Source organism: Callithrix jacchus, chromosome 3 (assembly GCF_049354715.1).
Source record: "Callithrix jacchus isolate 240 chromosome 3, calJac240_pri, whole genome shotgun sequence".
Taxonomy (NCBI): domain Eukaryota; kingdom Metazoa; phylum Chordata; class Mammalia; order Primates; family Cebidae; genus Callithrix; species Callithrix jacchus.
This window is the reverse complement of record NC_133504.1, coordinates 106636622-106656457: the sequence shown is the minus strand read 5'-3', so window position 1 is coordinate 106656457 and position 19836 is coordinate 106636622. Positions and strand designations below refer to the sequence as shown.

Sequence of the window (19836 nt, the reverse complement as noted above, 5' to 3'; positions counted from 1 at the left end):
GGGGATGAAAATTTATTTCCTCACAATTTTTATTGGTGAATTAGTGGTGTCTACATGTGATGAATCAAGGAATAAAGGAAGTTATTTTTAAAATTCACAGTTAAAAGTATGTAATTATGTAAATGGGACTGAAGTGGAAGGAGAAGAAAATTTTCACTTCTAATTTTCTGTGCTTATTATAAGCTTTGTGTGAGGATACTTGAAAATATTGCATCTATACTAAATAAATTTGTGTCTATAATATATTGTTTAGTTTTAAAATAGTTACTTCCAATATTATTTGAAATTGAAACATATATGATACAATAGGGAAAAAAAAACTGAGTACAAAATAATATGTAGGTACCATGATTTAAAATACCTAAGATAGGGCTGGGCACAGTGGCTCATGCCTGTAATCCCAGAACTTTGGGAGGGTGAGGCGGTTGGCTCACGTGGTCAGGAGTTTAAGATCAGCCTGGCCAAGATGGTGAAACCCCGTCTCTACTAAAAATACAAAAATTAGCTGGGCATCATGGCAGGCACCTGTAATCCCAGCTACTCGGGAGGCTGAGGCAGGAGAATCACTTGAACCTGGTGGGTGGAGGTTGCAGTGAGCCGAGATCCCACCACTGTACTCCAGCCTGGGTGACAGAGTGAGATTTTGTCTCAGAAAAAAAAAAAAAAAGAAAAAAGGTAAGATAGGCAAGTATAGTAACCCACCTGAAAGTAATAAACATAGATATACATGGATTTACCTTTTATATTTACAATTTTACTATTGACTTTTAAAATTCCTAATAATTTGTTTAAATGCAAAAAGTTAATAATGTTTTGACAGGAAAGAAAACTGCACATGAAAATGGTAACTTATGATCCTAATACTATTTACTGAATTTTTTTTACATGTTTATTTGTTTTGAATTGGTTTTATCTTGCTTTGACTCTTGATCTTGGTATTACCTTTTTCTTGACTAGGTTTCTTTTGATTGTAATTTTCAGAAAGACAATTTGATTTATCTTAAATTAAATGGAAATTTGTCAAAAGGCTATAGGGATTACTCATCAAACCAAGGACAGGACTGAGACCCAGTGCCAATACCAGCTGTAATTAACAACACAATTGATACTAACTTTCACTCTCTGTACTTATTTGTGCTGTTCTTTGATTTTGTCTTCTTTTTCTTCCTTTATATTTTCCTTTTCTTTGTAGAGACAACCCCCTGCTGTTTCTCTGGTCTACTGAAGGATGAACTTAACCAGTGCTTGCTTTCAAGCTTTTTTACTTTTGACTTAGGCACCACAAAAAATACTAATTTTCTTATTATTCCTTATACCATAATTACCAGAAAAGTTTCCTATTCTAGCTGGGGAAGAGGATCTGTTCCCTGAAAATCAATGAACCATGACAGTGTGATCATATTATACTGCCCAAAAGCTCTGGCATTAGCCATGTGCTTGAATGGAGGAAGGAGACGTTCACAGGGAAGTACGTATGTGTGAAGGGAGCAATAAGGGGACCTGGTCAGAAAAGCAGCATGTTGCCAACTGTCTGAATAATGAATGCATTCATGTAAAGATTCCTTGTGTTCTTAGCCCAGATGCTGGCAGTATTTATAGTTTTCATCAGCTAAGCCCTCTTATATGATGCATCTCACTACATACCTGCTTGGTTGTTTTACAGTTATCACACTTTTCAGTATGCTCAGTATCTCCTGTTCACCTTTCTTTTCAGTTCATCCTGCTTCTTCATCATCGTTCAACCCATTTCCAATTGAACCTGCTCCTCTGGAAGGGCTTCTCATGTCAGGAATGTCACCACCAACTAGCTTCCCATTTGATCAGAACAGAAATTTGCGAATTATTCTTAACTATTCCATTTTGCTAAATCTACCTATTATAATTAATTATTCATTTTTAAATCTAGCTCTTATTTTGAGTCTAGAAAATAGATAGGACTTTATCCCTTTTGCAAAAGCATTTTTCTAGATGATTGCATTATCCTCTAAATTTTCTTTCTCCTCTATCATTTCTACCTCTATTTCTGCTGCATGCAACAGACAGAACGATGTTGGTCAAATACAACCGAATTGTGCTAACAACACTTCTTTGATTCCCCACTCACCCAAACATAAAATCTAGCATTTTGTGGAGCCTACAATTGTGCCAATATTCTCCTTGCTGACTAAGTTCTACTCACACCATATAACTTTTTTTGGGCCGGGCACGGTGGCTCACGCCTGTAATCCCAGCACTTTGGGAGGCTGAGGCGGGTGGATCACGAGGTCAAGAGATCAAGACCATCCTGGTCAACATGGTGAAACCCCGTCTCTACTAAAAATACAAAAAATTAGCTGGGCATGGTGGTGCGTGCCTGTAATCCCAGCTACTCAGGAGGCTGAGGCAGGAGAATTGCCTGAACCCAGAAGGTGGAGGTTGTGGTGAGCCAAGATGGTGCTGCCATTGCACTTCAGCCTGGGTAATAAGAGCAAAACTCTGTCTCAAAAATAAATATTTTTTTTAGTTTCTTGAGAAAAAAATGCATACCTTCTTCCCCAACTCCTCCTGAGCTTTATCCAGTTTTTCTCTCTGCAATACTACCTTGCTTACTGCCTGGCTGTGTCCTTGACCTATAACCTTAAATGTCATTTCTTCAGTAAGGCCCACCCTGAGTGTCAAATAGAAATGGCATCTTTATATTATTATCTCTCCTAACTTCCCTTTATATCACTTATAAAAACTGGTCATTTTTTTACCTATTAATACATTTGCTTTTTGGAAGTCTCTCTCTCTTATGAACTAGAAGCAGTGAAATAGCGAGAACAATGACCTTTAGCTTACCACTCTCTATGTAACAAGAGCATTGTGTGCTGCTGTCTATACATTCAACTCTCTTTTGCACAGAGTCTGCACCTCTTCTGCTGGCTGCAGAGTGGCATTGTATCCTACTCATGAGTTGGACTCTAAAAGAGCTCACTGTGAATAATTAACCAAAATGTCACATAATCGGTTTTGTTTGTAAATGAACAAAATAATACAATACATATTTAAATATACAATTTTATTTGAGTTCTAATTACACAAAGAGAAAACGTGAGCACAGTTTAATTTGCATAATTAAATGTACTATCATTATTGATGGATGAATTAATAAATTATAGATACTCATTAAATATTTGTTGGAATCAATTAAGTCCGGCTTTAAATGTATTTTCCTACCATTTGTATTTAAAAGATGAATAAACAGACATCTAAAGCAACTGAGTAATTCCTCTAGTCACATATAATCTCTTCAGGTTTTCTTTCTTATTATATTTTGCTACTCAGATTATATGAGGATTTTATTTTTAATTTTTGCTTATGACTATGCTGAAGGAAAATTGAAGGATAATGCATTTCATGGCACTCAGAATTTCCTGAGTTTGTCAGTGAAGTTTGATCTGTGTCTACAGTTTGTCTGGTGAAGTTTGATTCATGACATCAATTGTTTTCTAGCTGATTGTCAACCTGTAATGCTGTGCTGACTCTGCAAGTGTTTAGTGATCTTCTTCTTGTCTCCCTTATGCTTCTGTTTCTGGAATGCTGTCATCAACATATTACTGTTAATGAATGTCTTGGAGACTTTTGTGTCACTTCATGGTTTACTATAAGAATTTTTATATACATTGAAAGTAAATCAGTACCAGAAAATGCTCACAATCTCCTAAAAAATGAATATTTTCTTTAAAATAGGAATCTCACTTTTAAATCATAGTGTTTAAGTGAGCAGGGTATTATATCCTGATGTTCCTCAATAAAAATATCAAGCAAATTAAATCCTGAGAAATCTTTGTCATATTCAAGATGTCAATCTCAATATTGTAGACATGTTTCTGTTTTTAGTGATGCAAGCTTTCTTAATAAGAACAATTTTCAAGGTTGAATTAAGAATTTATAGTTGTTATATTAGTCAATGCTATTTTAACTCTCCTAAATCTTCGCAATGCCTATATTCAAACTCTATTATTCCAAATTCATTCTGTGTGTGTGTGTGTACATGTGCATGTGTCTTGAGGCTTAAAGGGGGGGGTAAATTGCAAAATAGATTATAGAGAGACATTGAACTATAATGCAATGCTATACTAACTTATATTGGAATGCAGCCATATAAGCTTCTAGTATCTTCGTCTCTGAACTGAAGTGACCTACTGGAGTTGCTGACACAAAGGGAAAATTGCAGACCTTTAACACAGGGCAAGAGCCCGTAAGTTTATGCCTAGACAAGTTGAAATTTTATCCTGTGGACAGATCATATCAATAAGAAGCAGAATATGTTTCTTTATCCCAAGGTCACCTACCAGTTTATAGGTCAAGAAAAGTGAGAGAGAGAGAGGTAGCGCAGAAACTCCCTCATGCAAATATGGGCCAAGAGAATGCAGAATCACCCTTACAATCAAAATGTGTGTGTTTAGACCAGGATGCTGCTAGTGAGGGAACGTTTGGGACTTGAGGAGTCAAAAATTTCTTCTAGACCTATTTCCTATAGAATATATGTTTGTTTTCATTATTTTTTGCTCCTAATTACCTTCATTGGATGAATCACCTCATTAATTTTTCACTCAATGTAAAATTCAGGCAATAGTTAAGAGTATATAAAACTATCTTTTAAAAAATATTCTAATATGTGCATTAAAAAATGTTTCTCACGTGATGCTACAGTATCCATTTCTCAGACATACTTGATTTTTACCCATTCTTTAATATTATCACTTTTCTCTTTGTACTATTTTTTTTCTTCCTTTTTTTTGGTCTTATCTGAAAGTATCTTTATACGCTAGAATTAATGGAATGAACCCTTAGTTCGTATTTTGTTTCCACTCTTTCCCTACTTAAATTTATATGATATAAATGCCAGAAATTTTGCTGGACTTGTCATGTCATCAGTATTAACTTCCGATAGCAAATGCTTCTGCGAATGTCAAGTTCAAAGCTGATATCTGGTGCCACTCAAGCCTTATGCATATTCTCTCATCCACTTTTCATTTATTAAAAATAGTACTGAGTATCTAGAGTGTGCCCACAAGTATATAAAAAAATGTGGAGCCAATATGGTTTTAAGTAGACATGGTCCCTGCTGTAAGGAACTTAAATACTAATGCAGAAGACAGACCAAATAAAGGAAATTATTGTCAGTCAAAATGACATTTAGCAAAAAATATATTAAGTAAGAGAATCACTTGGAGATAAGAATCTACTTTAAAAAGAATATCTGTAAGGTAGTGACACATAATATGCAGAAGATTCCAGATGGAGGGAACAGTATGTTAAAACTTCCTCAAGTGGTAAAAATCTTGATTCATTGAAGCAACTGAAAGAAAATGAGTGTGAGGAGAGTCATGTTTGCAAGTGAAAGAGTTGTATTAATATGAGATGAAGGTAGCATAATATATAAGGGTGATGTAAGGCAGTGGCTGTACATCATGGTAAAAAGTTTAATTTTTATTATGTAAACCAGAATGCTGCAATAGGAGTATTAAACAAGAAGCAAATGGTAGTCTTTTGTGTAATTTAGTATGCCAAATACATTTTACTTAAATTAATAGATTCAAAATCATGATTTTAAAATGTGATAAATATAAATTATTATTCATAGATATTTTCTTAATGAAATTTTTTTGTACTGATTGTTTTAAAATCCAGTGTGTATTTGATACAAACATCTCAGTTTACAGTAGTTGCATTTCAGGTGCTCATTTGTTACCTGTGCCTCATGACTACTCTATTGGAATGGAAAACTATTTATGTGTTCAAGCAGGAGACTGATGCGATCCAAATTACATTTTCATTTTATTATGCTATTATTTACAGAAACTATAGAGTGAAGGTATGCTTGAAGACAGGAAAATGAGTTAGGAGGCTGTATTAGTTTCCTGTGGCTTCTGTAACAAAGGACCACACACTGGCTGACTTAAAATAATTGAAATTGATTTTCTCACAAATCTTTCTTGAGACCATAAATCTGAAATCAAGATGTGGGCAGAATCATATTCCCTCCGAGGGCTCTAGAAGAGTATTCTTCTTGACCTCTTTTAGCTTCGAGTGGTTGTTGGCAATTTTTGAAGTTGCTTAGCTTGTAGATGGATCTACAGTTTCCAGTTTTTGCCTCTGTCTTCACATGACCTTATCTTCTGTGTGTCTGTGTAGCTGTGTCCAAATGTCTCTCTTATAAAGAACACTTGTCATACTGGATTTGTGGCCCATTCTTATTAAGTATAATCTCTTTTTAACTTGATTACATCTGCAAAGGCCCTCTTTCCAAATAAAGTCACATTCACATGCTCCAAGTAAACATGAATTTGGAGGGGTACAGTGTTTCAGACAGTACCGAGGCCATTAGAATAAAAGGTGGTGTTGGCTTGTACACACGCAGCACACAGCTAAACTCTACTCCCCTGTGCACCCTAGGTAGTAGGCTGGGGTGGAGGCAGCAGATATAAAAAGAAGTGATTGTGATATACATTTTAGAGATATAATTAACTGATGTTTTGAATGTGGAGGGGCAGAGCCAAAACAATTTAGGTGATATTTCCCATCATAGTTTCCATCATGCCTTTGCTGATCAGTCACTAAAAACCCACTGTTTTTACCCTGGAAATTCATGTTCCTACCTTCTGAAGGGTCTAACTCAAAGCTATCTCTTTTATGTCCCTCTTTATGAGGCCTTTCTTAATTAGCTTTACCTAACTGATAAGGGTATTAAACTAGAAGAAATGGATTAGCCTGTCATAAATACTAAAGAAATCAAATATATAGTTGTATAATCTATTATTAGTGAAACTTTGCCTGGGTTTATATATAGTGCAATGTACTCTTTGAAAAAAATCTGAAAGCTAGGAATGTTGGAATTGAAACAGAAATCATAATTCAACTCACATTGTATTAGTTCATTTTCACACTACTATAAAGAACTACCTAAGACTGGGTAATTTGTGAAGAAAATAAGTTTAATTGACTCACAGTTCCACAGCCTTAACAGGAAGCATGACTGGGAGGTCTCAGGAAACTTAAAATTATGATGGAAGGAGAAGAAGAAGCAAGCATCTTCTTCACACAATCGCCAGAGAGAGAGAGAAGGAGACAGAAAGAAAGGGGCAAGGGCCACACTTTTAAACAACGGAACTCACTATCAAGAAAACAGCAAAGGGGAAATCTACCCCCATGATTCGATCACCTCTGACCAGGGCCCTCCCCCAACACATAGAGATTATAATTCAACATGGGATTTGTGTAGGGACACAGAAACAAACCATATTTCTCATTAAAAACAAAAAGCAAAACAAAACTACATAGGCTTCACATCTGGAATATGGCACGGTTATCTGGGTACAAATATTCCTAATTATTTCAATCTCTAAAGATACTCACTTTTCCATTTCATATTTTTTATCAGTCTATCTCATTCATAAATGAAATCACCCAAGTTCTTCTTAAATCTAGTTATATTTTTAGTTTGTACAATCTCTTATAGATATTCAATTCCATAAATATAAAGTATACTGTTTAATTATGTAAGCCCTCTTCTTTCTTGTCAAAATCACCTGCAATGTCAGTGCAGTGAAGGATGTCAGTTAGTTTTCTAGTTCGGGTAGCATAAGGCTGAATAAAAATAAATGTGTTAACCAGATGTTGTATTATTGATTTACTGGCATCCTTCCTTACTGTTTGTGTTTAGAGTCTTGACCCAATTTTTAAACATACAAACGTGAAATCAGTTTCCTAACCCTTTGTAATTTTCTGCAATTTTTTAAAACCTCACATTGCTTTTCCTGAAGTATAGGGAGCCAAAAACTGAAAACATCTCAGTAACAGCCCAGGTACTAACACTTGTGAGTTCCAGGCCAAGAATATGAATGAAGGCACACAGAACATAAGTGTAAATATTGAAATTACAAATAAAGCTTTAAAAACCATGGAATAAAATATGTAATAAAATATGTTCTAACTTCTTATCTTGGAAAATAAACTTTGCTAATTACTTAAAAAGCCACATTCCAATTCCAGATTTCTTTGTACTCCCTAGAATTCTCTGCAGGAACTTAGCAATGTGGAGAGAGCCAGCCTTTATTCTTATTTAATTCCAATATCCATTGTTGAAACTGGGTAATGATTTCATAAGGGTTCTTTTTGTAAATTTCCCTTTATTTAATATTAGCAATTTTCTAGAACTAAAAATAATATTAATAAAGTTTAGTGTCTCCTTGATAGCTCCAAGAGATTTTATGTTCTATGAGAGGAGGTTTTATTTGCTTGGCTGTGCTTCTTAACAATTCTATTGATGTCTTCAGCATTTTTTTTACACTGTACTTTTTTGTCCCTTTGTGGTCGCCAGTTCTGTAACCAGGCTTTTGGGGCGCTGCGGAGGCACAGCTCCCTAGAGAGAATGTTGCAGGTTTTTGGTCTCCACCCTCTTAATTAGAGAGGGGACCACAGCAGATGTGCTGTATGCTCATAAAAGTAAATACCGACTTTAAACAAAGTTTCTGCTGAAACTGATTTATTTAGGTAGAGAAAAAATTTAAAAAAAAGGAGAAGAGAGAAAACCTCCACGAGGAGTGTGGAAGGGGACTCCAGAGGGGAAATCCAAGACAGAGAAAGATGGCTTCCATGAAGGGAGTGTTCGTGGAAGGGGACCTAAACATGGAGACCAAAGGGGTGTGGAAGAAGGGGACTTTTAATCTGGGAAGAACCACCACCTTCTCCAAGACCTCTGGCAAATGTAAGGAGTTCCTTTAAACTTCCACTGGGGTGATTGACTCTTAGTTTCTTCTTGCGCCTGCAAAATTTAAACATAAACCGTTAAATCTCCCAGATGGAGAGAGATGGGAAGGGGGAGCATGGCTCTGGGAAGTTCTACACCCCCTTGTGGACCCTGGAAAGAGAGCATATTTCCTTATTATGCCCTCGTTCAAGGTTGGTGACGATGATCAATGTCATCTGTATAGAGTTGCCTTTTCGTTCTTGAGTTCATCTTTGGCCTTGGCATCAGTAAGCAATTCCTATGAGTCTTTGTCTCTCTTGCTTTTGTTTTATTTAAATAATCATTTATTATTGACATTGAAGTTCATTACAAGATGATGATCGAATTCTCTTTGTCCCACCTAATTTTTAGTTTAACCTTGTCTCAGAACACTTTGTGAATTTTTTCATGTTGAATTATATTACTTTTCAATTTTAAAAGTTAACTTTTCCCCTTTTACAGTGTCAGTTTTTCAAGACTATTTCTCTTTCCATAGACTTTACCTTTAGATTCATGACTTAGGATCTAAATTTAGGATTATACTATTTTAAGCACACTTGGTGTTCTTTTTACATTAAAAAAAAAATCTTTTTCTAACTGAAACCTATATTTTGCCAAACTTTCTTTTGCAAATTTTGGATAGCAACACAAATGTTTTCTCTTTCCTTCAGCCTCAAGGTACATATTCAGTAAGTGTGTATTCACGATCATGTATTTTTCTTATACCAGTATCTGCTAACTGTATTAATTAATGTGTGTACATTTCTTTTTATTATACATTCTAAAGCAAACTACTGTACATAGACCATCATGTTCAAGTTTTTGAAAGTTCATCTCTTTTTTTGTTGATAAATTTTTATCAACTTTTATGTTGGTAATTAAAATGGAAATTTAAGATAAATTGGACTTATTTTTTGGGATTATTGAGTATTTTTATTTCAGCTTGTTTTATTGCACTGAATAGCTGGAGTAAAAGACATTAGATATCCCTAGGACTTGAGGCTTCATTTTAAAAACTGGTTGTACTGGCTTTGCTGTGACTTTGTCTTGGATTTGGTCTCTACCACGTTTCCTCTTCAGTGCTTCCCTCAGTAGCATGTACTTGAGTGTGCACACATGCAAATGCAAACACATGGTTACATTTGTGGTACCTACTATATCTTTCATGCTCATTCTAGTGATAAATATTTTTTAGTAATAAAACTGAATTTTAAAAGCCTAAACATTAGGAACCAGCATTTTTTTATAGATGTGATGTGTCATAGAGTCAGATTATATGACTATCCAGTATGTAAAACACACACACACACACACACACACTGCACACACTATGCATATCCAAGAAATGATTCTAACAGTTTAAACAAAATATATTTTTAGATTACCATGCTTGAACTGGTGATATCATTGCTATCCAAAGGATTTCCTGCCTTTCAGCATTTAGTTTTGGTTCACTTCTTGCTTCTAATTTTGTGTTAAAACTCTATGTTGACATTATCATTTTATTCCAAACTTGTGCTCCAAAATGCATTGCTGATAATGTTTATATTAGTAGGCGTTCTGTGGATTTGTGCATTTATAGGAAATACATTGGTAATCCCTAATTGTTTCCACAGTAGAAAAAAAATGGACTAAATATTGAGTCTGCCAGAAAATATAGACAAAGTGGACATCAAAAATAGTTTTATCTTCATCTGTAATTACTAGCTGTGCAGCAAGTATAAAAGTACATATTTTATATGTTTCCTTGAATATGTGATGTGGAGGAAGCAACACTATTTGTGAGCTTTTTTAAAGAGTTACAGTATCTTTACAGAGATACTATACTAGGGTTTAGAGACCAACAAAAAACTTTTCATCTTGGCTACTCCACTTACTATGTGAAGTTTAGCAACTGATTCTTAGAAAGAATCAGTTTGCTGTTTTTTGTAAAAGTAACAAAAGCACAGCTTTTGCATGTTCTGGAGAGGATTCGTATAGATATATATTACTTGATATGGTGCCTGGCATGTAACATACATTCTACTAATGATATCTATTAGTATAAAGGGAATGTAAGTATAACTTAGTACCCTTAATAAGTTTATATATTTTATTAGGTTTACATACATGTATTTATATTGCTGATTTTTATTATACACTGTTATTATGTTACTTTTTTTTTGAGAGAGAGTCTGGCTTTTTTACCAGGCTGGAGTGCAGCGGCAAGATCTTGTCTCACTGCAACGTCTGCCTCCTGAGTTCAAGCGATTCTCTTGCATCAGCTTCCTGAATAGCTGGAACTAGTGGCACGCACCACCATGCCCAGCTAATTTTTGTATTTTTAGTAGAGATAGGCTTTCACCCTGTTGGCCAGGATAGTCTCAATCTCTTGACTGACCTCTTTATCTGCCCGCCTTGCTCTCCCAATGTGCTAGGATTACAGGCATGAATCACTGTGCCCAGCCTATACAAATGTTATATTACTTTTCATCTCAGATGAAATAACTTGGAAACTTAGAGAGGAAAAACATATTTTCATTCATATAGCAATATAATTTAACTCAAAACCTCCACATATTCAGGACTCAGATTATATGGAAATTTAGCAATAAATATAAATCTCAAAATTTGTCTTTTTCAACCCATTTTAGTTTTACTTTTTTACATAATATGCTAGCCTTCATTTTTTGCTTTGTCTAAGCACATGTTTTATCAATTGTAAATGTGAAAAAATTAGGGGTATGTTTTGTCATTGCATGGAAAAGAAGCTTAAAGACAATTAGATATTTTATCAAAGGGTTAGATTTAGTTATAAAATTTATATACCACAAATTGAATTATTTTAATTCTTTGCTATCTCTCTGAGAGTTTAGAAGAAGAAATTACAGTGTCTGCTTATATTGGGAGAACACTGAAAGAGAGCCATTTTAAATCACACAGAGTATATTCACAGGTGGTCAAAGCTCAGCACACTTCCACGCTTTTTCTTCTTCATATTGCTTTCTCTGTATGTATACATATACATATATATATATATATATATATATATATATATATATATATATATGTGTGTCCTTTTTTATGTACAATATAAAGTGAAGGATGTATATAAATCAGTTCCATCATAATTTAGTTAAAATATTTTATGACCTTTAATTATAAAGTCATATTTTGAAAACTGAGCTGACTCTCAAATCTTTTGGCGTAGCATTCTATCCTTTCTGGCATAAACTTACCACTTTACCCTCATTCTTCACATTGTCCCTTTAAGTGACTCCCCTTAGGCAATTTTGGAGTAGTAACTGTTTATACATATCTTTGTCATGGTCTCTCTGACTTCTAAATATTTGCAAATTCTATTGCCTTCCTAGATTCTGTATCACTCAGTTCCATTTCAAATTGGCTAATAATAATTCATTTTTCTGGTCTTAGCTGGGATGTCAGTAGCTTCTGCATTCCAAATTATTTAACTCCTTTGCAGGTCCCCTCTCCAACATACCCTTTCCATATACGTACATCTCTGGTGCTCTCTGTGGTAATTGTATTTTTCCTGTAGAATGCTAATAACCTCTTATTTTTCTAACTTTCACACTGGAAGTTTCTTCATAGAAGGGGATATATTTTCTTTTTTTCCCTTCATGTCCCCTGCCCTCTAAGCAATAGCCATAATATGTATTTAATAAAAAATTAAATACAAATAAAATTCTATCATGAAGGTGAAATTTCCCTAAATTGAAATAAACTGATAATAATTTTAATCAAGACTTTAATCATGATATTAAATAAATGTGAAATTGAAAATGTACTTTTTTCATATATTTCTAATAAATATATATATTTATGAAATTAATATATGTAGATTTATTACATGAGAAATCAAAATTATCTGCAATTCTGCCCTCTAGTAATAGCTACTTTTGTGGTACATTTTCTGTTTGGCTGTCTATAAAACTCCTTTTATTGCATATTCAATTTATCAATCGATAAGTTTCCATCTTACCATTTAGAAATGCAAGATCTCTATCAAGAATTATCTTCTGAAAGCTATGTAGTCTTTCTTTAATCCTCTAACTGTATGTGACAGACATTTGTCATAAACTTTGATGTTTGCTGCCTTCTATTACACTAAATATAATATTTATTTTTTAATTATTTGTACCTAAAATATTTATTTTTTAATTATTTGTACCTAAGTCTATAGGAAACTTAGATTTTATTCTTTACATTTGAATATGACACACATGTGCATATATAATACCATAATAAATAATTAAATACACCATTTGCTGTGACTAATGCTTATAAGAGGGAGTAACAATGACGTTCACCAGAAATGTTTGTATTTTTTTAAATTTCCTAATATAACTGTTCTCTATTTAAAGTTTTGTTTGTTTGTTTATTCTTGTTTTGATTATACTATTGGTTAATAAAGTTGTTTGGAATTTTATTTATTGTTATTTGAATTTCCTAAGTCTTATAACTCAGACCAGTAATCCAGAAGTTACCAACATTTTCCAACTTCTATCAACAGGATGAAAGCCTTGAAATATAAATGAGCTGTGGCATAATGGAAGCATTTTGTAGCTGTTTTTTCCTGCTCTCTACATTAGTGCATAGACTCTATACATAAAAGTTTATATAATTAGAGATTTACCACAAAATTTACTTTTCACATACTTACGATTCCAATCTATCTCAAAAGTAGCTAATCAAACTTTCCAAAACAAACTTTCAATGATGGACAGTGTTATTGCTCCTTTACCTATTACTACCTCTCCCTGTCTTCTTCAGCCCAATCACTATATCTAAACAAATACAATTTGTTTTTTTTCTCATTTGAAATTTAGTTTAGAAAATGCAGCCACATTTTTACTTATCTTTTTCAAATAATTAAAACCTTTTACCTTACTCACGTAACATCTTCCTACATGATCTAATCTACATTTAATTTTTCTCTGGCTAGCAGCACTAGAAGTTTTGTGATTAGGGAAGCAGAAGTGATGAGACATTAATGGAACAAAATATTTATTTTCTGTATTTCAGTAAGTTAAACTAAATTATATTTACATAAATTATATACATACTTCTTTAAACATCTCAGATAATCTTGCAAATATCAACCAGCAATGAAGGAGTAAGGAGGAAGGGGAAAAGGAGAAGAGGGAAGGGGAAGGAACAGGAAAGGAAGGGAACTGAGGATGGAGGAGTTTGCGTAACTGGAATTCTTATGGGGTTCTGGATAACCATTGTCAATCCTGGAAAAGGAGGAATTAAATCACAGTTCTTTATTTTATTAAATACTGAAAAGAAAAGAAAATGATATAGATTTTGCTTTAAAACAAGTGGAAAACACAATCTAGTAAAATCACATGAATTTATTTGAAAAGTATCTCAAGTTACTTAAACTTCCTAAACTGTATTGTTTTTATTCAACATGAATGGTATTTATATTAAATATTTGAAGATAAAATGTGACCATGTGAGTAAACACTCTAATCTGTGCGAGGCACTTAGTAAATCATTACATAATAATTAAACTCAAGATCTCATTTTAAGTGACATATTTAGGAATGAGAAGGGAAGGTCCCAGCAAGAAGCACAGTCAAATTATTTTACTCAGAAACTATACTTTCACATTTGAAATATGAAATCCCAATCCCCTTCATGTATTACTTCCCTTCCCTGGTTATTATGGGGTTGATTAGTGTGAGTTCCTTAAAGTAGGCATTCCTAAATGTGTAGAGGTTTTGGAAAGAAGCATAACAAAATTAAAATAAACTAAATGGAATCCATTGAGTCATTTATTGAAAATAATTTTATTTCAAATATAAATGCTCTGAAAGTGGATCAGCAAACTAAGAGCAATTAAGTTATTAAAAAAAGATAGCAGGAAACAAAGCATAAGAATTTGGTCTTGGATTTAAGCACATTGTGACTGTGATGTTAAACTGTGGTTCTGACTCAGTGACGCCTGTAGTAGAGTTTTCTTCTACTGAGCCTATGGTGGGACAGTTGTGACCTAAAAGTTAAGGCTCTAAATATTTAAGCTTATTTTAAGAGCACTAACAGAACAAAATGTATACACAGAAAAGAACATGAATTATACACTAAGTGGAAAATATTGGTATAGAAGTATACACCTCACCAACAATGTGGTTTTTTTGTTTCTAATTTTTTTTTTTTTTCATTTTGCAGGGAAAGGTTCGGCATTTACAGAAGGCTTTTGCTTCAAGAGTAGATAAATCCACACAGACTGAACTACTAGGCTATGATGTAAGTAGCTTTGTAAAACCATTTTTATCTTCATAATTGGTATTCACCTCCACAGCTTATTTACCTCTGCAGCTGCTGTGTCCATGCATTGATGTAATCGGATTTAGCAGTGCACCATTCATCTTTTGCTTTTAAACAATTCTAAATACCTTCTGGAACCAAAAAAGATAATTACAGGCACCAACTAGCATACCAATGTCGTCTTATTTTTTTAAAAGCAACAGTTTTGGTGTAGTTTTATGAATTAGTGAATTAGAAAATTAGGGCAAGTTATTTTTTTTTTAATTTTTTATTTGATTTTAGGTTTTTAAGAAAGTATTAATTAATTTATTAATAGTTTAATAAAGTTACTAGGTTTGTAATTACCAAAGGTGAAGCACATCATTTTTATATGCAGACACTTAAAAGCAAAAACAACTTTAAAGAAAAATTAAAATAATGTTTTAGCTCTTGGACTTCAGCAGAAAGTAATTTTATTGAAAGTTATTATTTTTCTGTTAGAGCAATACTGTTGAACTGTCAAAATAGGATTGTAAAACATGTTTTAATACAATATTGCATCTAGTAACAAGGATGATTTGGGACAACATTGATATAAATGCCCATCTTTTTCTTAAACATAGACAAGAAATTTGCATTTTGCCTAAGTTCATGACTTAAGGTTCCCCTTGATGAAAAAATAAAGGACCTAATTTCATATTTTAGCTAACATATATGAGGACCCCCTCTTCTATTTAAAAACATTTATTATTATTCTTAGCACTTTGCTGATAACTAAAAATAAAATCGAGATTATTTTAAGTTTTATGATAATGGATAATGATAAATTATGTTTATCTACATGTTTTTATGTTACATAACAGATGTGGATGCTACTTTTGTGTTGCCTTGCAAACTACATTAGTACATTGATATAAAACTACTGTTCTCTTGTAGGAAATAAGCCAAAGCTTTCATTACTGCACAAATTGATTTCAAATGTTTATATACCTTATTTTTTTAATTGAAAAGAACACTAAAAACTGTGAATTAAAAATTATTCTACTACATTTATTTTAAAGATATGTTTATTCTATATATCTAAATTCTAGATCTCAATTTTGTGACTAAAATGCTTCTAGCAGTGTTGTACATTATTTAACTTACGTTGATATCTATTTTTAAAAAGAAATATTTTTTATGGTACTTAAAGAGGATTTACCACAAGTGAGTCAATATTTGTCTTTTTTAGGGGATTTTTTCCTGTCTAAAAATTTGTTGTTGTTGTTGTTATTTGAGATGGAGTCTCACTCTTGCCCAGGCTGGAGTGCAGTGGTACGATCTCGCTTCACTGTAACCACTGCCTCCTGGGTTCAAGCGATTCTCCTGCCTCAGAATCCCAAGTAGCTGGGATGACAAGCACCCGTCACTATGGCCAGCTAGCTAGTGTATATATTTTTAGTAGAGACTGGGTTTCACCATGTTGGTAAGACTAGTCTTGGACTCCTAACCTCTAATGATCTGTGCACCTTGACCTCCCAAAGTTCTGGGATTACAGGCATGAGCCACAGCCCCCTGCCTAATTTTTTTTAATACAAAATATTTATATGCTAGTACTTAGGATATAAATCTAATATGTATTTTATAAATAATCTTTGTATATATAAATCTGTAAGCCAGAGAGTTTGTTCAATATGAGTAATAAAACCGTAATTTTCATTAAACATTTTTCCAATAAAACATCATAAAACACAGGGACTACAAGTTGAATTAGAATCCACTGACTTTAAAGTCCCAAATTTTTAAATAAGTCAACTGAATTTCAGAAAAATGAAGTCCCTTTTTTACTACACATGGCCTTTGCGAGGAGTCTAGTCTTTTATTTAAAGTAGTTTGTTCAGGAAAGGGAAAACAAATATGCATTTGGATTCAAATGTTCAATTTTATTCAATTTAAAGAAACAATGTGAGATTCAATTTGAACTTTTAAAATGACAATATAAATATAAAATGTAAGACTTTCATATAACACCATCAATTTTATGTGACACTGTTAGTGACTACTTGTGAGAATGCGCTACTGAGCAATGAATGACACCTCTGGGGAAATGACTAATATGTGTACAGTTATTCTAACACAGTAGTTACCAGCAGCCTATTATATATTTGCCTATCCATGCCTCATAATTTTCTTATTTCTACAATATTTCTTACATCAATGCCATTTAGTTCCTCTAAACATGTAAATAAAAATTTAAAATGAAGGAATGTTAATGGTTAATCCTCATTAAATCTTAATTGTTTCTAGCTTGTTTCATGTTATAGTGATAGTTTAATGTATTTTACTGTATTTAATTAAGATTATAGAATAATACTTTTTTGACAGTGAGTCCTTAAAGAATCTGCTTTGTATGAGCAAATGAAATTTCTAAAATATGCATATAATAACTTATGAAAGCAACTAGATATAGCTGTAGTACTAAACTTTATGGCAGTTTGCATGTGAAAAACTGGGGATGGAAATACTTAAACAAATCAAAAATAAGCAAATGCTTTAAGTATGATGAATTACATAACTGGAAATATATGATTCATAAGTAGTACAATTTCTTCCCTGACCGGGATATATTTTCTGTATTTTTCAATATTTATTTATAAATATTTTTAACATTTTATATGCAATAAAAATCATTATTCTTCAATTTATAGTATTTTTTTTCTTTTTACCCATAAGGAAATATAGTTTCACCTTATTTTAATTTTCAAAAATATTATTTACACACATATATCTATTTATAATTTTCAAATTGTGTTTATTGTAAGCATCTCATAGAAATCTTGTACATTATGTATGTTTCTTATACTCGTTTTCTTCTTAAAGCTACCAACATTAGCACAAATTGTTTTTTACAGATCATTGTGGATCATGTTTTATTGGTATGAGTATCAGAATATATGATACTGTATGTCATCATTAATATAATTTCCTTGGGAAAAGAACTGTTGGTACACATTTTACTTAAGATAAGAAACAGAATCCACAGAAAACATTAATTATCATAAAATCTATTAAAAATTCACTGCCTTGAATCAGTTTAAAGATTTGTACAATAAAGTACTTCTACCCTGCACCGGATTTGTCAGGAGACATGAAACTAATGTTAGTTTACAATGTGCTCTGACTTCTAATGCACATGGCAAGACTTAAAAAAAATTAATTAACAATGTCTCAGCACAGGCCTAGAAACACAATAGTTTTTGTGATGAGGGAGATTGTTAAATAAATGATGAATGTGTCTTAAATAATCAATGGCAATTTAACCTCTTCCACCTTCCTCTTTCTGCAGAGGCTTAGTTTATTGAAAGATCAAAGAATAATTTCTTAGGTGACACTTGTGTTATTAAAACAGAATAGAAGATGAATAGATGTAGTCAAGTAGCAATACTGCCCATTACAAGATTACGTTGAGAGGCAGGGAAGTTTTTTATCTAATTACATCAACTGTCTAAACAGATGTTCCAATATAGCATATATGCTGTCTGTAAATATTTTATAGCTTGAACTACTGCAAATAATATTTTGATTATGATGTTTGAGGATGAATAGTCAAAATATTCTAAAGATCTTGTATTATGACAGCGAGAAAATTCAAATATTTTCATTAATATGACATCTTTATGGGCAGCTTTTTTTTAACTTCCATTTTATGTTTTGAAGAAGATCATTTTTGAAAACATGACAAGTTGATTGGCCTTAAGTATGTTTTCTTTTCAGATAATGCCTGAAAGTGACTCAGAATGGTCACCAGATTTAAACATTTCTCTGAGCCACAAATGCCCTAAAGTTTTAAGGAAAGCAGTTTCTTCCTTGCATTAGCTGTGATTTACACTTACATTTAATAAGAAGTCTTTATTAGTCTTGAACTTGCAATGTTTTCTTTAAGGCTTCTGAAGTTATCAGGTATTTCATTAAGTATTAAATTGTTAATTACTGTTAATCTAAATATCATTAGGAGTTTCAGTTTGGCTACTTAAAATGGACTGAACTGGCATCACATTTTTTGTCTCAGTCATATATGAATAAAGCATAAATCAGTTTGTTAATGGATGCATACCTCTGTTTTTTAGATATTTTAACACACTTTCCAAATGGTGAGATGTGCTTTATAAAAACTTTTCTACTTAAACATGATGAAAATAATACTATTTACGTTATGAAAGTACACTTTGAAAAACTTTTCAATGCAATTATCTGTGTATTTCACAATCTCTTGCTACTTAGATTTAATTTTGGTGGTGCTCCTGGAGCAGTTAGTTTTCAGGGAGTTCTAAAAAATATGAAAATAGTTCATCATGCTGTATTCATGTTAGGAATAAATATGATTAGTTTGTATTGTAATTGTTTTATTAGTTAGAGCAGAAGAGTTTTTTGTGCTATGCTAATATATTATGTCTGCCTATGGATTAAGCCCAGTTCTAAGAATTGAATAACTATCAATTAGCCTCTATTGTCATGCTGCTAATAAACTGCAGTTTATTAAAGTTTCTGTTTTGCTTTTATTTATTACTTCTATCTTCTTAAATTCAGTACTTCTAATCATATATGAATTCTGCTCTGGCATTTATTAGAAAAAAAATGACTCCCCCTCATATGCTTCATCTGTTTATGTTTACTTATCTCACATATTTCTGTTTATTTTCACAAATTAAAAAACAATTAGTTTTAAAAATTGAGTTATATATTCCAGGTTTTCTTATGGACTATAATTGTTTGTATTACATTAAAGATAACTTTTAGATAAGAACATTGTTTAAAAACACCTATAGGAAACATGATCATCTGCCAAG

The 19836-nt window shown here is 32.6% G+C and overlaps 1 protein-coding gene across 15 annotated transcripts in view; it reads left to right on the top strand.

Moving 5' to 3' along the window:
- The window catches only part of CCSER1 (coiled-coil serine rich protein 1), a 1385530-nt gene that overhangs the window by 759208 nt on the left and 606486 nt on the right, over positions 1–19836 (top strand). For all 15 annotated transcript variants that reach the window (XM_002806658.7, XM_054253144.2, XM_054253146.2 and 12 more), the window contains one exon: positions 14933–15010. In XM_002806658.7, the coding sequence (XP_002806704.3) occupies positions 14933–15010 (78 nt within the window). The remainder of the gene's footprint in view (positions 1–14932; positions 15011–19836) is intronic.